This window comes from Miniopterus schreibersii (assembly GCF_964146895.1).
Source record: "Miniopterus schreibersii genome assembly, chromosome: 4".
Classification (NCBI taxonomy): Eukaryota; Metazoa; Chordata; class Mammalia; order Chiroptera; family Miniopteridae; genus Miniopterus; species Miniopterus schreibersii.
This window is the reverse complement of record NC_138105.1, coordinates 59937420-59959178: the sequence shown is the minus strand read 5'-3', so window position 1 is coordinate 59959178 and position 21759 is coordinate 59937420. Positions and strand designations below refer to the sequence as shown.

At 46.2% G+C, this 21759-nt stretch overlaps 1 protein-coding gene across 2 annotated transcripts in view; it reads left to right on the top strand.

The window, feature by feature from the left end:
- Positions 1 to 274: 274 nt before the first annotated feature.
- Positions 275 to 21759, top strand: part of GATA4 (GATA binding protein 4) — a 50991-nt gene continuing 29506 nt past the window's right edge. For both annotated transcript variants that reach the window (XM_081136310.1, XM_081136311.1), the window contains exons 1-2: positions 275 to 386; positions 3938 to 5036. In XM_081136310.1, the coding sequence (XP_080992436.1) occupies positions 4421 to 5036 (616 nt within the window). In that variant the 5' untranslated portion in view covers positions 275 to 386; positions 3938 to 4420. The remainder of the gene's footprint in view (positions 387 to 3937; positions 5037 to 21759) is intronic.

Here is a 21759-nt window from a genome sequence, read left to right as displayed (position 1 = left end):
CTCATTAATAAAGCGGACCCTGGGCAAAATTTCTAACCGAAACGACCTGGGAGGTGCGTGAAGCCCTGCGCCCTGGAAGCACCACTTTGGCGTTTTCCGAGGAGATCTCTGCGCCTGGACTTTGCCTGCTGGGGGAATTTTTTGAACAGCCCTGCAGCTGGAAGCCCAGCGGAGGTGCTGCTTTGCCCCACCCCCGTCCCCCGCCCTTGCACGTGACTCCCACGAGCCAGTCAGCGGCCGGGAGCTGGAGCGCAGGGGCGAGGGGACCCAGGCGCCGAGCTAGGGGACTCCGAGGCGGCTCGCTCGGTGGCTGCGAGACGTTCGGCCGCCGCCAAAGCTCTTGAGCCCGGGACGTCGCTCGCCTGCCCTCCGGGAAGCTCCTGCAGGTACGGCCCTTTTCCTCCCTGACCCTGCCTTTTCCCGCCAACCCGACACTCCGAGCTCCTCCGCTCCGGTTTGCCTGGGAACAGAGGTAATCCGTAGGTGGAAAGGAGACGTTGGTCACGCTTCTTCCCCCAAATTAGCCAAAGCCTGCTCTGCCTTTGGCTTAGCAGCTTCATGAAAACAAAGTAAGATCTGAGGGGAAAGCGGAGAGGGATCTTCGAAGTTGCTTTTGAATTCTTTTGGTGTGAACTTGAACGTTTTTAATCCTGCCCCCCCCCGCCCCCGCCCCCGTGCAGACTCTCCAGCCCTTGTTTGCACCTCGCGGGCCAGGGTCTAGGTGGTGATGATAGCTGTGCGAAATCACCCCGGCCGACGGACCCGGGGCAGGCCACAGGGCTGTCGTCCATTGGCGATTCCCCGGGCGCGCGGTGGCGGTGGGAGACCGAGAGGCCCGGGGAGGCGCTCTGAAGTCGAAAACGGCTGGGCTGCTGCTCGCCCAGACGATCTGTGCCCCTCTGACCGGCTCCCTCGACTTCCTGAGCTAAACGCCCCCACGAAGCACCCCTACCCACCCACAGCGCTTCTGGGTGACACTAGCCGAGGGCCTGAACCCGGGCGGAGAGCACTGACGTCCCTCTGCTGGCCGAAGTTTGCTGCCAGGATCCAGGATATTATGTCTCTTGGCTTTGGGCTGGGGTGGGGTGGGGGGGACAGGGTGATCATCCAGGGTAGAGGAGGATGCCCCAGTGGTGATCTGCCACCGCGCTGAGGGAATGAGGGACCTTTCGGTTGGGGGTAGAGGGTGGTGAGGGACCCGGGCCTGGGGGGAATCGGGCAGCAAGGCCGGCGCCGCGGGGAAGGTTGGTTGGGGAAGTGCCTCGGGGAAGTCTTTCCCGTGTTTCTCAAAAAAAGGAACGGGCAGCCAGGAGCAGGTTTCAGGCTGTTAAAGACTGGAAGGTTTTATTGAGAGTGACGAGGTGATGCCCCCACACTTCTGAATGCGTTCGTGGGTGACAGTTTTCTGCGCAGCAGGCCCAGGGCGAAGGCGAGAGCTGAGCCGAAAGAGCAGGAGTGACCTGGGAATGGACGTGAACATTCTGGCGCTCGGGATCCTCCGGCGCTCAGAAATAGATCGGAAAAGAGCTGGGGGCTAAATCATGACGAAAGCAAGCATTTCCTGTCTGGCATGTGAATTTGGGGTGAACGGGGGATGAGTGATCAGAAGTAGAGGGAAAACTGGGGCGCAGGCCAGGGCCCCTACAGCGAGGCCAGACCTGTGCCACTCTCAGGAGCTCGCTGGGCTCCCTCCACCGACGCCTGGACCGGGGCTCAATTACAGAAACCAGCCAGGGTCGTTTTAAGGAAATAGTAAATTTCTTGTTTTTTTTCAGGAAGCTATAGAGGGCTATTTTCTCCACCGTCTATTGTCCAGTACTGTTTCATTACTCTGAGGTAATGAAATGCACCAGCCATTTAAACAGACAGAGAATGGAAGAAAGACAAATGTTAGATTTATGGCATTTTTTAGCATTTACATTTTAAAGCTTGTAAGTTAGCATCAGCACTTATACTGGAAGTTGGATTACAAAATTATAAACCTTCCTTTCCTACAGTTATGTGAGAAAAAACTCACGACATTATGTTTCAGAACTGCAGAAGTTGAGTATTACAGAAAATATAATGAAATAGATCAACTATTTTATTTGAAAATTAAATAGTGAATATTTTATTAAGGTAAAGCTATGTATTTACTTATTGAAACCCAGAAATTCCTATGAGGTATTAGTTTTTTGCCTTCATTTTCAATGGGGAAAGTTGGTGATATCAGTTCAAAGTTTTTGTATCCACCCTCTAACCAAACTTCTTACTGGAAAGACATGTCCACCAAATCAATAATTTATTGTATAGTTTAGAAAGCAAATAATAAACATTTAGGAGTCAGCAAGTGACTATATAATACAGTGCTATTAATTCAGTTGTTATTAACAGTGTTGCAAAAATGGTTAAAAGCACTTAAAATATTTTATTTACAGAGTTTTTATAATAATAAAGATAAATAGTTATCTTCATCTGAGGCACTTTCTTATGGCACATTAGATATCTATAATAATAATAATAACCAACAATTATGTAGAGTTTTTTGTGTGTGCTTGTTATAACAGTTTTATATAGATCCTGTTATAAGTGGCTTTACATATATTGACTTATAATTCTTTCCATGACTCTGTAAGATAGATCCCTTTAATATTTGCAGTTTTCCAAATGAAGAAACCGAGGCACTGAGAGGTTAAGTAATGTGTTCAAAGTCATTCATTCAGTCAGTAATAGAGCCTGGATTTAGTAGATAGTTCAGTTAATATCTTTGTAAGTTTACTGTTGCAATGAAAAAGAAACCACTGTTAGGAGTAGCTGCCTCTTTAGAAGAAAAGTGGGAGTGTAGTGGACAGCCTCAAACCCCTGGAGCCCTACGGGCCCGGTTCCCCCACCCCCTTTAATTGTACTTTGATCTTCGACAAGTTTCAAAACTTTCCAATGCTTCAGTTCCCTCTTTTGTAAAATGAGGAGAAACACTTTTACTTAGTGAAGTTGTGGAGAAAAGGACCTGGAACAGAGCAGGTGCTTCAGAATGTGGAGCTCTTATATTATCAGAAAAAGTGCCTGGTAAAATCGAAACACAGGATACAAGGATATAATCAAGTCCTACGAACTGTTCTTTGCTGCTCTCATTGGTTGTCCTGTTTCCAGATATGGGTGGGCCAATGTTTCTATATGAAAAACCCATTTAATGAAATTGGAATGGGCCAGCGATTAGTTTTGTAAAGTGACCTTGTGCATTCCGCTCACTTTCGTGGTCTTAATATCCAATCTGCAAAATCTCTAAAATATAAATATTTGCAAGAAACATATATCTTGTCTGATTCGATGTCCACATGGTATAGGGTAGTGTGTGGATAAGATATTTTACAGCCCTTTTCACTGAGATGTAGCAGACACTGCTCATTTATAGAATTTAGATTCTACTTCTAGTTAAAAAAGAAAAGATTACAAACAAAAATTTCTTAGGCTGCTGGGTCTTATAAAGTTTGTCTTTGTCTTCCATGGCCAATGTGAAGTTCTTTCCTGGCCAGGTAAACTTAGAAATAGGTTGGGGAACTGAGAAGATAAGCGAAGTTCCTTGGGTCCCAGGCACACCACGGAACCCCAAACTCTTGGACGTTTAAAAAAAATGCCTACTGTGAGAATAATAGGGTTCAACGACAGGGTAAAATAATTAAGCAATACAAAAAAGTTGGCCTAGATCACAACCAATAATTCCACGTCCAATAATCGGGAAGCCCCGCGTCTCCAAGGGACCCCTCCCCTAGGAGTCAGCCCTAGACGTTAGGGCCCCGGGAAAGCAAAGACCGCAGCTTCCCCTGGAACCGCGTGGCTCCCAAAGCCGGGCCGAGAGAGGCGATTGCGTCTGCAGTGCGGGGGAAGCGCCCAGGCGTGGGGAAAGCGGGCTCTGAAAGCTCAGGGTGAGCTCATCTCCCTTTTCTCTTTCCCCCTGTAGGACGGCGGCCGCAGCAAGGAGGAAAGGAGCCACCGGCCCTCGGCTTTGGAGCCAGCGCGCTGCCCCCCGCGCGCAGAGGCCGCGGCGTCCTGAACACTGAGCGGCGACGGCTCCCGGCGGACGCGAAGGCCCCTTTCGCATCCCCGCGCCCGGGACCTACCTGGTGCGCGCCACCCCTGGGCGCTCCGGACCTCCAGGCCCTGGGTGGATTCAGCCCCTCCTCCACCGTCTCCGGGAACAACCAAAAAAATTTAATTCGGGATTTTCCTGAGGAAACGTCTTTTGCTCAATGTTGGATTTCATGCGTATATATTTTTGAAGGATTTTTTTAAAAACACACAAACATTTGATTTTTTGATCTTCGCTTTTGGGACAGCCCCTCACCTGTACTTATTCCTTTTCGTGATTATTCTTTTTCTTGCCGCTCACCGCTCCTTGACCCCTCGAGCGAGAGGCCTCGGAGGCTGAGAGCTTGCGGGGACCATGTACCAGAGCCTGGCCATGGCCGCCAACCACGGCCCCCCTCCAGGGGCCTACGAGGCGGGCGGCCCCGGCGCCTTCATGCACGGCGCGGGCGCTGCCACCTCGCCCGTCTACGTGCCCACGCCGCGGGTGCCCTCGTCGGTGCTGGGCCTGTCCTACCTCCAGGGCGGAGGCGGGGGCGCCGCGTCCGGGGCCACCTCGGGCGGCAGCTCGGGGGCCGCCCCGTCGGGTGCTGGGCCCGGGACCCAGCAGGGCAGCCCGGTCTGGAGCCAGGCGGGAGCCGAGGGGGCCGCCTACACCCCGCCGCCCGTGTCGCCGCGCTTCTCCTTCCCGGGCACCACCGGGTCCCTGGCGGCTGCCGCGGCCGCCGCGGCCGCCCGGGAGGCTGCGGCCTACGGCGGCGGCGGCGCGGCGGCGGGCGCGGGCCTGAGCGGCCGCGAGCAGTACGGGCGTGCGGGCTTCGCGGGCTCCTACTCCAGCCCCTACCCCGCCTACATGGCCGACGTGGGCGCCTCTTGGGCCGCGGCCGCCGCCGCCTCCGCGGGCCCCTTCGACAGCCCCGTCCTGCACAGCCTGCCCGGCCGCGCCAACCCCGCCGCTCGACACCCCAACCTCGGTGAGTACTGAGCTCGAGTACCGGGGCCGGGCGGGGGCGGGGGCGTTGGACAGAGGCTGTCCAGAGCCCTGTTTGGGGGCCTTTAATTTTCACAGGGGGTGGGGAGGGGGCGTGGGAGGGGCGGGAGTTTCCAAGGGAAGCAAAGTAGAAAGGTGGCAGCTGGCGGCGTGGGGCGATGGCGGCGGTCACAGCCCCAAGGATCCAAATTCTGTTAAGTGGGGGCGGGCCTGCCCTCTAGATCCTTTTCTGGAAGAGGGGACGCTGCAGGTGCCAGCGCCTGACTGAGTCCTCGGAGCAGCGCGGTGGCCGTGGCCGCGGGGCCGGCCGCGCGCCCGGCTGCGCCCCTCAGTGCGCCTGCGGGAGGCCGGCGGGCTCCCCCGGGAGCAGCAGCCCCGGAGCCCTCGGTGGGCAGCGCCGGCCACCTCTGGGTTTCTGCTCCCGTGCCCCCGGGCCCCTCCGTCAGCGTCCTCCGCGGGGGACTGATTAGGACGGCGCGGCGACCGAGATCTTCTGGGCCATTTGGCGGCCCAGCTGCAGGACCGCTCGGGGTGGCAGATGAGGCTCCTGTCGGGGGCCTCACACCGGGAACGGAGGAGGGACCCGAGCGGCGGCGATGGGTTGGACTGGGGCCGGCCTCTCGGGTGCCTCCGGGCCCCGGCGTCGTGTGGCGTGTACCCCGCGGTGTGCGTCGCGCGCGGGCTGGGCGGAGTGCGGCGGCGCGGGGAGGTCGGCGGGGCCCGCCTGCAGCAGAAGCGGACTTGAACCGAGACGGCCGCGGTGCCGCGTGTCCAACCGCCTCTCGTCCCAAGGGCCGGCGTTAGAAATAACAACCGTGGTGGGCACAGTTTACTATCGCACTGGAGCGCCACACCTGGGGGAGACGCCAGGCCCCGACTTTACAGGTGAAAAAACGAAGCCTGAGGAAGCGCCTGGGCGCTCCGGGCTGGGAGAAAAGAGGAAATGGCAACTTCTTAGTTAAAAATGCAAACGACCTCTGGTCCCGGATCGGGTGTGGACGGCCCTGGCTTTTGTGGGGGAGGGGAAGCCCAGACTGGAGAAACAAAGTTAACATTTATTGACTACCTACTAAGTGCTAAATCCTTTCACATTTGTTCTCACTTTGAAGAGTAAAGCCCGTCCCTCCCAGGTTTCTAGTCTTGGGCTGGCTCAAGACAAGGATCCGGGCTTTGAAGAGCTTTTAAATTATTCTCTGACCCTGGGTGGCCAGGGAAGGTCCCTAGGGGAATCCAACCAAATACACATCCCTGGTAAACGGATTAACCGTGGAAGTGGCGCCTGGGCTGGGTCTGTGGCTCCCAGTTTCTCCTTCCCCCTCTCGGGGGAGCCAGACGGCACACCCCAGGGGAGGAGGGGGACCTGCGGAGCCTCTGGGGAGGACTTGAGGGAGAGATAGCCGGGGCGACATCTCCATACAATGGCGGCTCCGGGTGGGGGCGTGGGTGGGGTGGGGTGGGGTGGGGTGGGGCTGGGCGCTTTGTCCCTGCATTCTCAGAACGCTTTCCTACTCTCCAGAACGCATGTTTTAAAAGAAGTCCCATAGCCCTGGCCGGGTAGCTCAGTTGGTTAGAGCATCGCCCTGCTATGCCAAGGTTGCGGGTTCCATCCCCAGTCAGGGCACACACAAGGATCAATCAATGAGTGCATAAATAAGTGGAACAGCAAATCGATGTTTCTCTCCCCCCTCCCTCCCTCCCTCTCTCTCTCTCTCTCTCTCTCTCTCTCTCTCCCTCCCCCCCTCTCTCCTTTTCTCTCTCCCTCTCTCATCAATAAAAATAAGTAAAAGAGGTCCTCTAGTTCCACTTTTTTAAACTTGGAAGTGGGGGTGGTGGGGGAGAGGTTGCTTCCTAACCCCTATAATCCTGGAGCAAGAATTTGGTGTTTGGTTAAGGGGGGAAAAAAGAGGTCAAAAGCCAAAGTTGGAGGATACTTCCTGGTCATCAGTTACAACTGTAACCATGTAGGAAAAGAAACACTGTGTGAGTGCAGGCAGTGAGTATTTAGATTCTAAATGGAACCCATACCATGCAGGAGGGCGTTGAATAAGGAAAGTTTCCCAAATTCCAGTGTCAACAGATGGCAAGCTGACCTCTAAGGAGTGCTGTCTTGCCAAGAAGTGTGGCCTGTCTTCCCAGCACTCTGCTCTGTCCCACTAGCTCAGGAAGTCTCACCTGAAGACAGCCCTTAGGTCTGGCCTAACAGCTGGATTTTCTCTTCTGCACATAGCCAAGTGTTTTAAATGGGCCAGTCATGAAAGGTTCCATGTTATCTTTGTGAGGGAACATGAGGCAGGTTGAATTTGTTGGCATTCACATCTTCAAGGTGGCACTTACATAAAAGCAAGTTAGGTTCAAAGCAATGCATGTAAATGGGATTTTATATGTTCCTCCTATCCATGCCCCCCCCCACCCGGAAAAAATGCCTGGTAGTTTTCTCCAGGACCAATAATCCTGGCATATTAGCTGGCAGTGAGTGATAGAATGATGATAAAAAATGACTGATTCCAAGATATTTACTGAGAACTTGCTGTGCAGAGTTGCCACAGGCCCTGAGATGGCAATACAGTGTGGTGGTGTGACTCAGGCAAACCTAGATTCAAGTTCAGGTGCCCCAATGATCTTGGTTGGGCAAGTTGCTCATCTCTCTCAGTCTCCTCTCTTTTTCTTTAAAAAAGGATAATGACAACTACTTTCAGTGTTGTCTTAAATTAGAAAAATAAGGCAATGTTTGTGAAGTACTTGGCTTTGGCCCCTTATAAAGAATGGCTATTTTTAAAAAAATATGTTTTTATTGATTTCAGAGAGAGGAAGGGAAAGGGAGTGAGAGATAGAAGCATCAATGATGACGGAGAATCATTGATTGGCTGCCTCCTGCACACCCCCTACTGGGTATAGAGCACACGACCCAGGCATGTGCCCTGACCAGGAATCGAATAGTGACCTCCTGGTTCATGGGTCCACACTCAACCACTAAGCTGTACCGGCCGGGCAAGGATGGCTATTTTATTAAACAGTTGCACACTATCACGTAAATTGACCAATTTTTCTGATTTGCTTAGGACTGAGGGTTTTCTGGGGCTTGGGAATTTTGTCAGGTTAGTCTGTAGCAAATAGGGATGGTTGGTCACCCTAAACAAACATGAAAATGGGTAAATTACCCAGCGGTGTGCTACAGTAATGAGCCCAGAGCAAAGGAGAGAAGAAAGAGATTGCTCTTCCCTCTAAGAATCTGAAAGTCTTCGCCTGAGTGGTGCCATCTGCATTTGGCCTTGAAGGATGAGTATGAGTTTGCCAGGAAAAGTACCTGCAATTTAAAAAGAAAAGTTATGCTCTCATTCACCAACGTACTGTGTAGTACCATGAAATGATACAACACTGCTTTGCTTTTGCTTAAGTAATATATTTATCACCGTAGGTAAAACCACACAGACTTACTCACCCTTCCCTCAAAAACTGTAATTTTAATGAGGAGAAATAAGGGAACATCTTTATTTTTCTATAGTATTAATCACCTTAGTATTAACAACATCTTGCCAGAGTACTTACGTTGGTTTTTTGAATTAGGCAAAAATCAAAGTAATCAGAGCTAACAGGAGGAGCCTCTGTAAAGCCCTGCACTTAGGTTGGAAGGAATTACTCTACTTTGACCGCAGTGTATATGAACTTTAATTCATTCCAAGTTCAATATGAGCCGAGACCCTAAGGCAACAGTTGAAATTGTTATTTAGGTTGCATGAATGGAATTATGTGACCTTACTGAGGGCAGGTACAGAGTCTTACTCAGATTTAAGTTCCTGGCACATGCTGGGCACTTAGCAAATATTTGAGAAGAGATCTAGGAGGCAATTGCCTCAGTACCCTGCCCAGGTCAAACTGCACACAATGGCTACTTAGGAGGCCAACTGAGGGGAGCCTCAGGAAAGAGTGAGCAGGGGGAGAGGGTTCTGGAAACTCTGGGAAACCACTGGAACTGTTTAGATTGGAGAAGTCACCGGGTGGAGAAGTGAGGGTGAGAGTGACTGTGTACAGATATCTAAAAGGCAAACTTATGTGGCGTCCTAATCTTGTGTTGCTCCAGGTGAGCAGGTATTAGGTTTGAGAAGAACACTTTATCACGCTTGATTGTAGTTGTTGAAATGGAATATGGCTTGTCTTAATAATAAACCCCTGGGCACTGAAAGTGTTTAAGGAGAGACTGTGTTGCTATCTGTCAGTGGAGCTGTGCAAGAAATTCTTGAGTTTCAAGGGCTCAGGTCTGGGTTTATGTTCATGTGAAATAGCTATAGCAGGATAATGCATCTGTCTTCTTTTAAAGAATCCAATCACAGTGGTTGCACAGGTAGAGCAATTTGTCAAAACTGGTGGAAATGAACTATTAAAACGGCAGTATTTTATTGCATGTACATTATATCACAATGTTGATTTTTGTACCAATTAATGCCTGTAAATACTTAAGGCTGAAAAGGAGACAATGGAAATTATATGTAAATATGCCTTGAAGGAAATGGAATTTTGGTAAATGTTACTGGAAAAACTATTGAAATATATTTTATTATAGAATAACAGCTCTTTTGTGTAATGGAGAAACAGCAGTTATAATATTTTCAAAGGATCTCAAAATTTTTGAATCATTTAAAGGGTTAGTTAAAAAATTAACAGCACAGCGAAATACATGTATATCACTCAGCATTACCCAGGTGGTTTCTTTAAAAGCTTTGCCTGATTCACAGTATTCTGAGTTTGTTTATGGTGTAGGTTGGAGGAAAATCCTGAAGTGTTTTCTTGATCTTTTGGGGACTGCCTATCAATGAGGCCAGTTGCTTTCAGAGCTGGTTCATTTATATAGGGAATTTTGTGAGATGAACTTTTTTTTTTTTTTTGAGATCAACTCTTAAGTAGCATATTTGGCAAGAGAATGATTTGTCAGTCTTTGAGAAAACCAAAGTTGTTTAACTTTCTGGTTACCACCCTGAGCAGGTCAGTCAGAGTTGGGCTGGTCTGTGGTGCTCAGCTGAGAACCAATTAAGTGGGAAAGGTGTGTGGGGGTGACCAGGGGTGTGTCACTGCTTCTAGAGGGATCTGTCACCTACCCAGTTGTGTCCCATCAAAAGGTCAGGCCACATTTGCTAGGTACTTTCTAAGCACTCAGGTGAAATGATGCATGCACAGGAGACAGTTTTAGATAACACTTTCTTCTGTATCCCTCCCCACTTTTTTTTTTTTTACTTAAATTAGCTAAGAAAACAAATATACTCTGGGGTGTGGGGAAACAGGAACTCTGATACCTGTGGGTGGGAGTGTAAATTGGTACAACCTTTATGGAGAGCCCTCTGTGATAGCCGCCAAGTTACAAAGTAGATACTGTAGACGCAGAAATTTAACTTCTAGGAATTTATTCTAGAAATAAACTGGCACATATTAGCTGCAACATTCTTTGTAATAACAAAATTGGGAATAACCTAAATATGCATTATTAGGGTCTGTTTGAATACATATGGCACATGCAAACAACAGGCTATCATGAAAGCATAAAAAATTAGGAAGTTCGTTATGTAATGGTATGGAGTCCTGTCTAAGGCATTGTAAGTACAAGATGTGTGTGCATGGCATGATATTTGTGTAAAAAGAAAAGAAAAGGTTATATGCCTTTGAAAAGACTTAATTTATCTCTGGAAATAGTATTCACAAGGAATTTGTAACCTTGCTTGCCCCTGGGGAGGATAGCAGGGTCAGTGAGGGATAAGGGTGGAAATGGATTTTCATCATCTATACCTGGGAACCTTTTGAATTTTTAAAACATCTTAACCATTTTTAATAGTCATTCCTATGCTTCTTTATTAATTCCTTAAATAACAAGAAAATACATTTAAAATGTAGGGAGATTAAAGTTAAATTTTATTTTATTTTACCCCCTTAATCATTTTAAAGTGTATAGTTCAGTAGTGTTAAGCACATTCACGTTCTCGTGAAACAGATTTTCAGAACACTTTCCTCTTGGAAAACGAAAACTCTGTGCCCATTAAACATCTCCTGAATTCCCAGTCTCCTTAGGTCTTGGCAACCACCATTCTACTTTCTGTCTTTATGAACTTGACTACTCTAAGTATCTCATATAAATGGAATTGTACAGTATTTGTCCTTTTGTGATTGGCTTATTTCACTGAGCATGATGTCCTCAGTGTTCATCTCTATTGTAGCATGTGTCAGAATTTCCTTCCTTTTTGACGCTGAATAATAGTCGGTTGTATGTATGTATCACCTTTTGTGTATTCGTTCATCCATCCTGGGCACTGAAGTTGTTTCCACCTCTTGACTTATGAATAATGCTGCTGTGAATGTGGGTGTGCCAGTGCAACCTTTTGAATTTTGAACCAATTTTAAAAAGTTAAACCGATAAAGTTTTTAAAGAGACATACAGTAGTCAAGAACTAACTTCTTGAAAGTCTCTCCCCCCTTTTTAAAATGAGATTTTATATTTAGTTTATGGAGGCATAGGAAAAGAACTTCCAGACAAATGTTTATTGAATTTGGTTTTTGATTTTTGCTATCCAACCGATTGCTTTACAGAGCGGGCAAAAATCTTTATCCTACTCTCATTAATGTCTATGGGTAGTAGATCTCAGTCAGAAATTATCAGATGCTCCCATCCCCACACTGACACGGCTCCCCTCACGGGCAAGTCCACAGGTGTGAGCAGTTCTCCCTCAGGTTGTATTGGAGCTAGATCCCCCAAAACCACTAACCTGGGGCAGTGACGGGATTGTGTTAGAAAACCAATTACCTTTTTCCAGGTCAAGGTAAGCCTTTTAGCCAATTCTTTTTCAGCGTGCTCTTTTAAGACAATTGAGTTGTATGCAATTTAGAGCTGAAGCGAGTTGCAAATGTTGCTGCTTCTGTCTGCATAAGAAAGAGGTCGGATCCCTGGTTTTATCTTTACCTCGCTCTAGAAGAAGGCCGTTCTTGAAGACCTTGGATGCTGCTGCTGCTTTAAGGACTTGAAGGGGCCTTTTTGACATCTAAAAGTGTTTGTCTGCTGGTGCCTGTTTGGCCTGCACATTCTGAATAAGGGCAGGGGATGACACTCTCTCACAGTTTGGGAATGAGTCTCTGTTATATTGACCTTGGTCTCATGTAACACTCCATGAAGAATTATTTAAGCATTTTATTGGCTATCTATAGAGCTACTCATTTGTTTCCTTCTAAAGAAAGAAGGTAGGAAAGATAATATGAGTGGGGTTATAATAAGAATAACCTCTGATCTGTTTTAAGTTGTACAAAATAAATTGCAGGTTTGGGTACATTAATGCTTGGAAACTAGCAAACAGCTTTTTAGGGACAGTAGCCTATATCCTGTGCTACATATATGCCCGTATCTTGCATTATATATGTGCAATTTATATATAGGAAGTTGGGTCCTTTATTAAGGGTCACTGAGGAAGTTGTCAGGGACTTTTAAGTCCTTCCTGAGAAGTAGATATTATCTCCATTTTGCAGGAGAGGAAACTGATGCTCAGAAAGATTAATCTGCTGCAGTTCCTGCCCCACTGGTAGGACACGGCAGCTCTGGCTTAGTACCCACGTAAGCCCAACTTCCAGGACCATGTTTCCCCTGTTTACCACACTTTTCATTTGCGCTTACCCCTGCAGAAACAGAAGGTGTGCGATGGTGGAAGGACTCAAACTTTAGGATTTTCTATTACTTGGCTCTCCACCTGCTCCGTCTCCCCAGTGCAATTTCTCGTCTGTCTTTTCCTACTTCCCCCAATGTCTCTCCAGGTGCAGTGTCTTCCCGAGTGACCTTCCATCTCATTCTGATACTGCAGAACTTGCAGTGGTAGGAATCCCTGCCTTGCACAGACTTCCTATTCAGACCCTCCCCCTAGAGGATTCTCACTGGGGAGAAGGGGTGTGTGTGTGGGTGGGGGAGGGTTGGCTGTATAAGAGCAAAACCGTATGGCTCTCTCTCAAATCCCTTTCCTAAAAGAAAATGAAAACTTCTTCTCTGTATTCCCCTTTCTCTGAAGATCCAAATGTGTTTGTGGGAGGAGTAGAGAAGGGCGGGGGCAGGGGAAGCACAGTAATTATGTTTTTAATGAAGATGGGGATAGGATGTGGATAAGAGAGTGAATAAATGCCAGGCCAGAAGGCCCGTGTGGCATGGGTCTGACTGGACACAGAGGCCATCCGTGGAAGCTTTCTCTCGCTTCTGGCAGGGGGCCTGTGCTTTTATCTGTTACTGCTCTGTAATCAGAATTGAAGCAGGATATTCAAGCCTCTTATCTGAATGAAGGGAATTTGCTTTTCTGGCCTTTAGCATTTTGCAGAATACCCCAAATTGACTTCATGTCTTTAAATACCTTCTTCCCCAAAGGAGGAATATAATCCAGGCAGGTAAGACAAGCCATCCCATATGATTGGAGTCACTGAGAAGCCACCGCAAGTGTGGAATGCGAGGCCGTCCTTCGCTCTGTGCTGATACAGATATACTTTACTTTGGAGGGTGAGAAATCAAGGAGTCACTACCAGAATTTGGTGGGAAATGTTTGCGGATTGTTAAGCCAACCACGGATCCAGCTTGGCTTCTTAAAATTGGATTAGGTCCTTAAATTATTTTTCTCGCCTTCTTTTTTCTTCCCAGTTTAAGTCTTCGTTTCTACTTCTAGCAATCCAGTCAAACTTTATCACCTCCATTCAGAATCAATCGATAGCAACTGGTGAGCAGGTTAATTATAATCACAGAATAAACGCTGAAGTCTCAAAGTTCACCACTTTTGCGACGTTTCCAAACCCCTCTGTGACCATGCCAAGAGACGCTCATTGACCCATTCGAGCAGGTGTGGGAGTTTGAACCAGGGGCAGACAATCGGATCTGATTCAAGACAACACAATTTGGTTTCTTATCTGCAGCTTTTCCTATCTTATGATGTCTGTCATTTCAGATAAAAAAGTTCAGTCAATCGAGCTGGGTAATGGCCAGTTACATTTTCTTCTGATAAAAGTTTTCTAGTTGCTGTTTTATCGGATTGGGTTGAAATTGTATGTGTTTCTGTCAAGGTCTGCAATGACCTTTTCAGATATTTTATCAGGTATTAGGTGGGGTAACTCTTTTTTTTCTTCCTTTTTTCTTCGACCTAGCAAAGAATGACCTGACTTCCAAGACCATAAATCAAACCAGGTAAAGAGAGGCAATAATACAGGTTACCCCTCAAAATTGAGTAGGCGGGGAAAACAAACAACAAATAAAACCTTTCCCTAGCATATGGAGAGAACTTAACTTGACCCTAAAGAAGGAATGTAGTTCTTACAGAGTGCACACTTAATAGGAAAAGACTGCTTATTTGAAAAAAAGAAAATGTTTTCCAGGTCAAAGATAGCTTCAGAAAAACAATTTTTTTCCTAAGAGTATCAGAAAAATTCTTCTTCTTTTATTAAACTCAACATATGTTTAATATGGAAAAATGAAAAACTCATATAAACCAATGCACAAATATTTGGTAATCTTACCATCCGAAGATAACCACTGTTAGGCATTAATCTTTGACTTTTTAGTTACCGTACATATACAGGCATGTGTATATCTATATATTTAAACAACCATAAAAGTTACTGTTTAGTTATTTTATCACTGAAGAAAGTTTTAATAAGATTAGTGACTAAGTCTGGCTCCTGAAGATGATCCCTTAAATAGAGCAAAAATGGGAATTGATGGAAAGAACTGCCAATAATAAATAGCCACTCAGATGGGAGAGTTGTGTGTAAAAACGTAGTTGTTCAATCTTTCAGTATATTACGTAGAGCCAATTTAAAGCTTGAGCATATTTGTAAGTTCTCAGTGGTTGCCCCCTTGAAATGAGGTGACCAGCCCGGCTGGGTGTGGCTCAGCAGTTGAGCGTCGACCTAGGATCTAGGCAATCGGGGTTCGATTCCCAGTCAGGGCACATGCCCGGGTTATGGGCTGCAGCTGATCAATGACTCTCTCATCATTGATGTTTCTATCTCTCTCTCCCCCTCCTTTCCTCTCTCTGAAATCAATAAAGATATATTTAAAAAAAAGAAAAAGAAAAAGAAATGAGGTGACCAGTTGCAGGGTGCATTGATTTGTGAAGCTCTGATTTGCTGGGAAATGTGAGCAGTAGCTTCCAACCCACTTTTCAGTATGTCGGTCTGGCACCGAGGGCCCTGGGGATCACGTCCTGTGTGCTCATTTTCATGCTGGATGACTTTGGACCACTTACTCTGCCTCTCCTGTCTTGAGTATCTGCATTTATAAGGTTAAGAAATCAGGCCAGGAGCAGAAATGCTAAAAAGGGCTGCTCCAGGGCCCTTTGGGAGATTAAAACTCCAGGGTCTTATGGCATCCCGGTAATAATAGCTGATGTTGGCTGTCCTTCCTCCCACCAAAGCTACCATAGTAACACATAACCTTTATGAGCTTGCATTAAACTCAAATTCATGCAGGCTGCGTAAGGTAGGTTTCCAAGGCAACCTGCCTCATTTTAAGCAGCAGTATCAGTGAAATTTTAGGTTTGATGGCCCAGTTTTATTTTGTCATATACATAATAAAATACTTAGCTACTGAAATGTAAAAATAACTGGGAAATCATGGATTAAGTGATCTCAGAGTTGGTCTCAGTTTATTGTTCCTTTGCTTTTCGGTTATTACTAGACCCATTCAGTGTCTGGGGTCCTGGGAGGCAGTAGATATCCACAGAGGGTAGAGCTCTGTTGCACACACCAGTTCCAGACACATTTGCTTCATCAGTCAACCAGCCAGCAAACAAAATTTTGCCTGCGTCCTGTGAGTGGGGCACTTGGTAGACTTTGGAGATCAAAAATCAACAAGGTGGCCCAGCCAGCATGGCTCAGCGGATCCATGAGATCGAGGTTGATTCCCAGTCAGGGCATGTGTCTGGGTTGCAGGCCCGATCCCCAGCAAGGGATGTGCAGGGAGGCATCCGATCAATGACTCTCATCATTGATGTTTCTGTCTTTCCCTCTTCCTTCCTCTCTCTGAAATCAATAAAAATATATTTTAAAAATGAACAAGATGGTCTCTGCATGCCAGTAGCCTACAATCTGGTGGGGGAGATAAAAAGTGAATGTTCAGTCTCAGACAGGGTGTGAAGAGCTAGTGTTCCGTCAATCTGGGTTCCACCGGAGCCCCTAAGGTTCTTAAACTGGCCTTGGAACCAGAAGTTCAGACCAGGCTTCCTGGAGGAGGAGACTCCTGTGTTGAGTCCTAAATGAGGATTAGGAGTTTGCTGTGTGGAGGGAAGGACGTTCCAAGGTGAGGCTATTTCAAGTCTGGCTAGTCCACAGTGTAGGGTGGTAGGACATCAGGCTGGAAACAAGCAGAGGCATCTGGACACTTTGGGCTTGGCCTCTGGGAGAGAAGACTTGAAAGGAGAGCAGTGGAGTGGCAGGATTGGAGTAGCATTTTGGATATAACTTTGGTTATAGTGTAGACAGGCTGAAAATAGTGGCTCTCGGTTTGGTTTTGTTTTTGCCTCACTCTTGCAAGGTGATAACTGCCTTCCCTCTGCATTTCTGCACCACCCCCAATTAGGGAAAGAACTCTGATGGAAAGAAAGTAGTAGCATGCTAAAAGGATGTTTTGGAGGAGTTAATGTGTATGCGCTTCTGCAGTAGGACACCACGCAGTGGTGGTGTTTGTGTCCAAGCTGAGATGGAAAGAAAGGACAAAAATCCAGGCCAATTCTAGCTTCCAAATCAGATCCTACTTTCCCTGGGAAGAGGGGGCGTGGCTAATCTGATCTCTGAGGCAGGGTCCCACCCTCTTGTTATCCTACCTCCTTTTGTGGCAGTTGTGAGGTAGGTGAAGGGAGTAGCCTTGAGTAGGAATATAGGTAATTACTGGGGAAAGTACTGTTTATTCAGGTAAGCATCACTACACCCCAAAGGATGGGTTAGCCAGAGCACCAGGAGTTGTGGAGATGAAGATGAAGATTTTATGTTCAATTTTTGCCTTTTAAACAATTTTTTAATATATTAAATTTATATTTTTAATTTATTTTAATCTTTTATTGATTTCAGAGAGAGGAAAGGAGAGGGGAGGAGAGAGAGAGATAGAAACATCAATGATCAGAGAGTCATTGATCGACTGCCTCTTGCAAGCCCCCAACTGGGGATCGAGCCCGCCACCCGGGCATGTGCCCTGACCGGGAATCGAATCCCGATTGCCTGGATCCTAGGTTGACACTCAACCGCTGAGCCACACCCAGCTGGGCTAATATGTTAAATTTAAAAGTAGAAATTTATGCAGAAGTAGGCAATAACTCTTCATTCCCCAGCTTTAACAAATATCAACTCATTACCAGCTGCATTTCATCTACATCCCCCTTTCCCCCCATATTATGTTATTTTGAAGGACATTCCAGACAACTTACCATTTTATCTATAAATACTTACGTAAGTATATCTAAAAGAGAATAAGGACACTTTTTACAAATATAGCTCCAGCGCAAGTATCGCTTTGATACAAATTAGCTATCACTGCTTAATATCATTAAATATACAGTCATTGTTCAAATCACGATCTAAATAAGGTCCATACATTGCCTCTTAAATTTCTTTTAATCTACAGATTCCTCTTTCACCCTTTCTTCTCTTTCTTCCAAAATATTTGCTAAAGATACTAGGCTTTTCCTACAGCCTGGATTTTGTTGATTGTGTTCCTTTTATGACATTTAACATGTGTCTCTGTCCCCTGATTTCATGTAAATCTGTGATTGGAAAACTGAGTTAATGACATTCAGCAGCCTTTGAGGTCATTGCCTAGATCCATTATTTCACTAGGGGTTGCGAATGGTGACATTCAAATGCTCCCATTCCTTCTCCACTTATTAACGGGGAATACATCTATAACAATACAAAATTTAGTTTATCAAGTATTTGGTGACTCTGAGATATATGTATGTTTGTGTATGAAAAGCAGGAAAAATGCTTGCTTCTTTTGCTTTATTTTCCAGCATTCAAAATAATGAATTACTTCCCTTAGCATCCTTCAAAAATTACCAATGAAATGAATTCTTTTAGAATCATTAGGAATTCACGGACTTAAACATAGATGATGTGTTTTAATCCATGTAGTTATTATCCTAACTGATGCTCAGATTGTTCCACCTTTGCCAGTGGAAACTTGTTCAAATTGCTTCCTGATTTTTAAAAAAATTTCTTTTTTTACAAAGTCTTAGTTTGATCTTTTTCTGCTTTCCATTCTACAAAATGTCCCAGGCTCTTCTTATGCATTTTCTCCTCCCAGACCTGGATTTGGCCATTTCTCCAAGATGCCCTGGCTTGTTTGAATGAGCGAGTGTTTGGACACTACTCTCAGAGTTAGCTCTGCTAGCTGAGCTTTTGGATATTGGGTTAGTCATTCAACAGAGAGAGTTAGGAAAACTTCCCCCGCCCCATGCAAAGATAAGATAAAATTTATCATGTGTTGATACCAATACTTTCCATTCAAGTTTAGGTCTAAAAGCCCTTTATGTCCCATTATGAATCTTTTTAAAAAAGTGGTAAAATATACACAATATAAGATTGACCAATGTAACCATTTTTAAGGGTACAGTTCAGTGGTATTTAAGTACATCCACATTGCTGTGCAACCATCACAGCCATCCATCTTCAGAGCTTTTTCATCTTCCCCGACTGAAACTCTATCTATCCCCTCTCCCTCAGTCCCTGAAAAAACACTCTTCTCCCTTCTGTTTCTATGAATTTGACCACTCTAAATACCCAATATAAGTGGAATCATACAGGATTTTTCCTTTTGTGCCTGGATTATTTCACTTAGCATAATGTTCTCTAGACTCACCCATGTTGTACCCTGTGTCAGAATTTTCCTTTTAAAGGCTGAATAATATTCCACTGAATGTATTCACCACATTTTGTTCGTCCATTCATCTGGGTTGCTCCTGCCTTTTAGCCATTGTGAATAATGCTTGTTGAGGCAAGAACATTCAAACCTGTAGAAAATCTTAAAAATATATTTGAGTCAGAGAATATACCTGGAAGCAAGATTTTAACAGTCTCAGAAAAATGCTTCCCCAAAATGACAGTTGGCAGCTTCTTTTATGCATTTGGAATCTGGGAGGGAACGTGAGGAAGATTACCTGCAGGCAGGAATTGAATTACAGGATAGTTAACAGGATTTTGAGCTTGTTCTCTTCAGGGTGGTTTCCCTTTTGAGGGGTCCAAAAAGAGGCGTTTCAAAGGTGTGTTGACCTAGACTCATAGAAACAATGGACAGAGCTTGCTTAAGGCAAAGATAAACTGTTTACTAAAGAAGTTATTTGCCTGGAGCATGACTACCCACTATGACCTGCCCAGTCAGGAATTTAGGATCAGATCACCCTGTGAGGTTACTTCCTATAGAACCCCTTTTTCTGTCCACATGCTGTTGTTTGACATGGGTACAAATATCTGTTCGAGTCCCTGCTTTCAGTTCTTCTGGGTATTTACCCAGAATTGGAATTGCTGGATTGTAAGGTAATTCTCTGTGGTTTTGAGGAACCACCATACTGTATTGCATGGCAGCTTCATCTGTTTACATCTTCTATGCTTCTTTACATCTATAAATACTTTCATCCACACTGAAAACCCATTCTCAACAACACCAACATAATTCCTTATTCTCTTTATGCCATAACATCCATAGTGTCTCATCAAAACAATATTAGCACTTTCACTAACAGTCAATTATTGGAACTAGTTTTGTCTGTTTTAGTCATTCCTTACCTTTGACTTTGGATTTATCACCAGTGTTTCTAGCTCTTGGCTTTGGCTCCTCTTTAGCTACATGCTCTGGGTTGCTCACAGTGGACTCCCTCTGCAGTGCTCCACCCCAGATGGCCACTGTATCTCAGACCTTTTCCCAGCATTCCAGCAGCTTTGTTCCCCTGCAGGGACCGGCAGGGTTGACACAGTTGATACCAGATCTGGAGGGCTTTGAAAATCAGGCAGAGGCATTTGGGGCTTTATGTATAGAGGGCAAACATGATTGAATGAGTAGATTGGGAATATATATATATATATACACTGTGTGTGGGGGGGGGGAGAGGGAGAGAGATGGCTGGAATGGAGACAGAAGGCAGGGGGCTCAGTGAGAGGCTATCAGCAGCATTCTTTAGCCTAGAGAATGAGTGAGTGATGGCAGAGGGCATGGGAGAAACATCAAGGGGAAATCACCAGGCCAAACTGCCAACGAAGGGCATGGGTGAAGACAGCGGTCATTATCTTTCTCTTGAGCCCCTATAGCCATAGTTTGAGGAGAAGGAGCTGTGGGAGGTATGTGTAAGACAACTGCCATGCACCTATCATCCCCCATGCGCATGGCCTGGGGAGTGGGTCATCCTGAAGTTGCCCTCCCAGAGATGTCATTCAAGTTTGCTTCATTTCTTTTGGATTCTAAGCTGTCCTTGCATGTTGTCATGGAGAAATACTACTTACACTGTGTGGCCCTCCTGCTTAGCTGATAATCTCCTGGTGGGGTTGGAGTGAGGAAGAGGGGACACTTGGTACAAATGGGACACTGAATCAAGGCAGGCATCCTGGATTTAAGGCCTCATGTCACTGACCAGTCACGTGGACCAGGCCAATGTCACTTCACTTCCGTGGGATTCCATTTCCCCATCAGAAACTCATTCCCTTTTCCCTTTATTACCTTAATTTGCTGGATTGAAAAAGTCTGGAGGAACTTTTGAATAGAGAGTTGAGTCAATTGTTGAGTAGGATTTCTCACCCCACATTTCCTTTTAAGCCTCCTGCATTGTCTGAGGGCTGGGGAATCTGATTAATCACTTCCCCCTTCTGCCTGGCAGCCACTGATTGCTGGGATGGCCTGGGAAATAAGTGGCACATCCAGGGAGGGGCCATGCAGGAACTGGGAGGCCCTTATTTGACTTTTTTCCAATGGAGAGAAGAGCAAATTTTGTATTTCTGGAGAATCTCTCGTGTTTTACCACTTAGGCTCGGTGAGTCTTGGTTGTTGATGGGAAGGCCAGGGTAGTTGGAGCTGCTGAGTCTGGCTGTTGACCAGAGAGGGAGACTTACCATTGTCCATCATCACGCCACAGCCCAGGCACACAGAAGCAAACACAGAAGTCAGAGAAAACAGATCACACTACCTCTTGGTAGCTGAGAGGGCGCAGAGTTGGATCTTACTGTGAATTACATGGAAGCTGGGGTGGCACCTCTCATGGGGATCTCTCTGTGAATGTCTGCAGCCTCTGACAAGCTTGAGGCAGAATTCCTGAGAATAGGACGTGGCCAGTGTTCTTAATGTACCTTATGGTGCTATCCTTTTATTTGGATTATTGTGGTTCCACTAGGCTGGAAGTGTTTCCAGGGCAAAAATAGTACCTCGTTCATTTTGGGGTCTGTGATACAATTGCATGGTAAATACAAAATAAATGTTCATTTTCTGAAAAGGTAATTCTGGAATTCATTATAAGGTGTACAACCCCTTTGGCTCCATAGTCATACTGCAGTCTGGCCCTGCTGAGAAGTGTGACCTGGTATTCTCAAAGGTAACAGTAAGGAAACTGGGCACGTAGGGGTGGGACCAATGTTTTGGAAAAGGTGGGTCTGAGGCATGGGGTGGGACATGCAGGTCAGATGTTCACGAGGCTCATCGCTCTGAAGCCATCACTTGAAAAAAGGGGCGAGCCCCCAGGGTAGAGAGT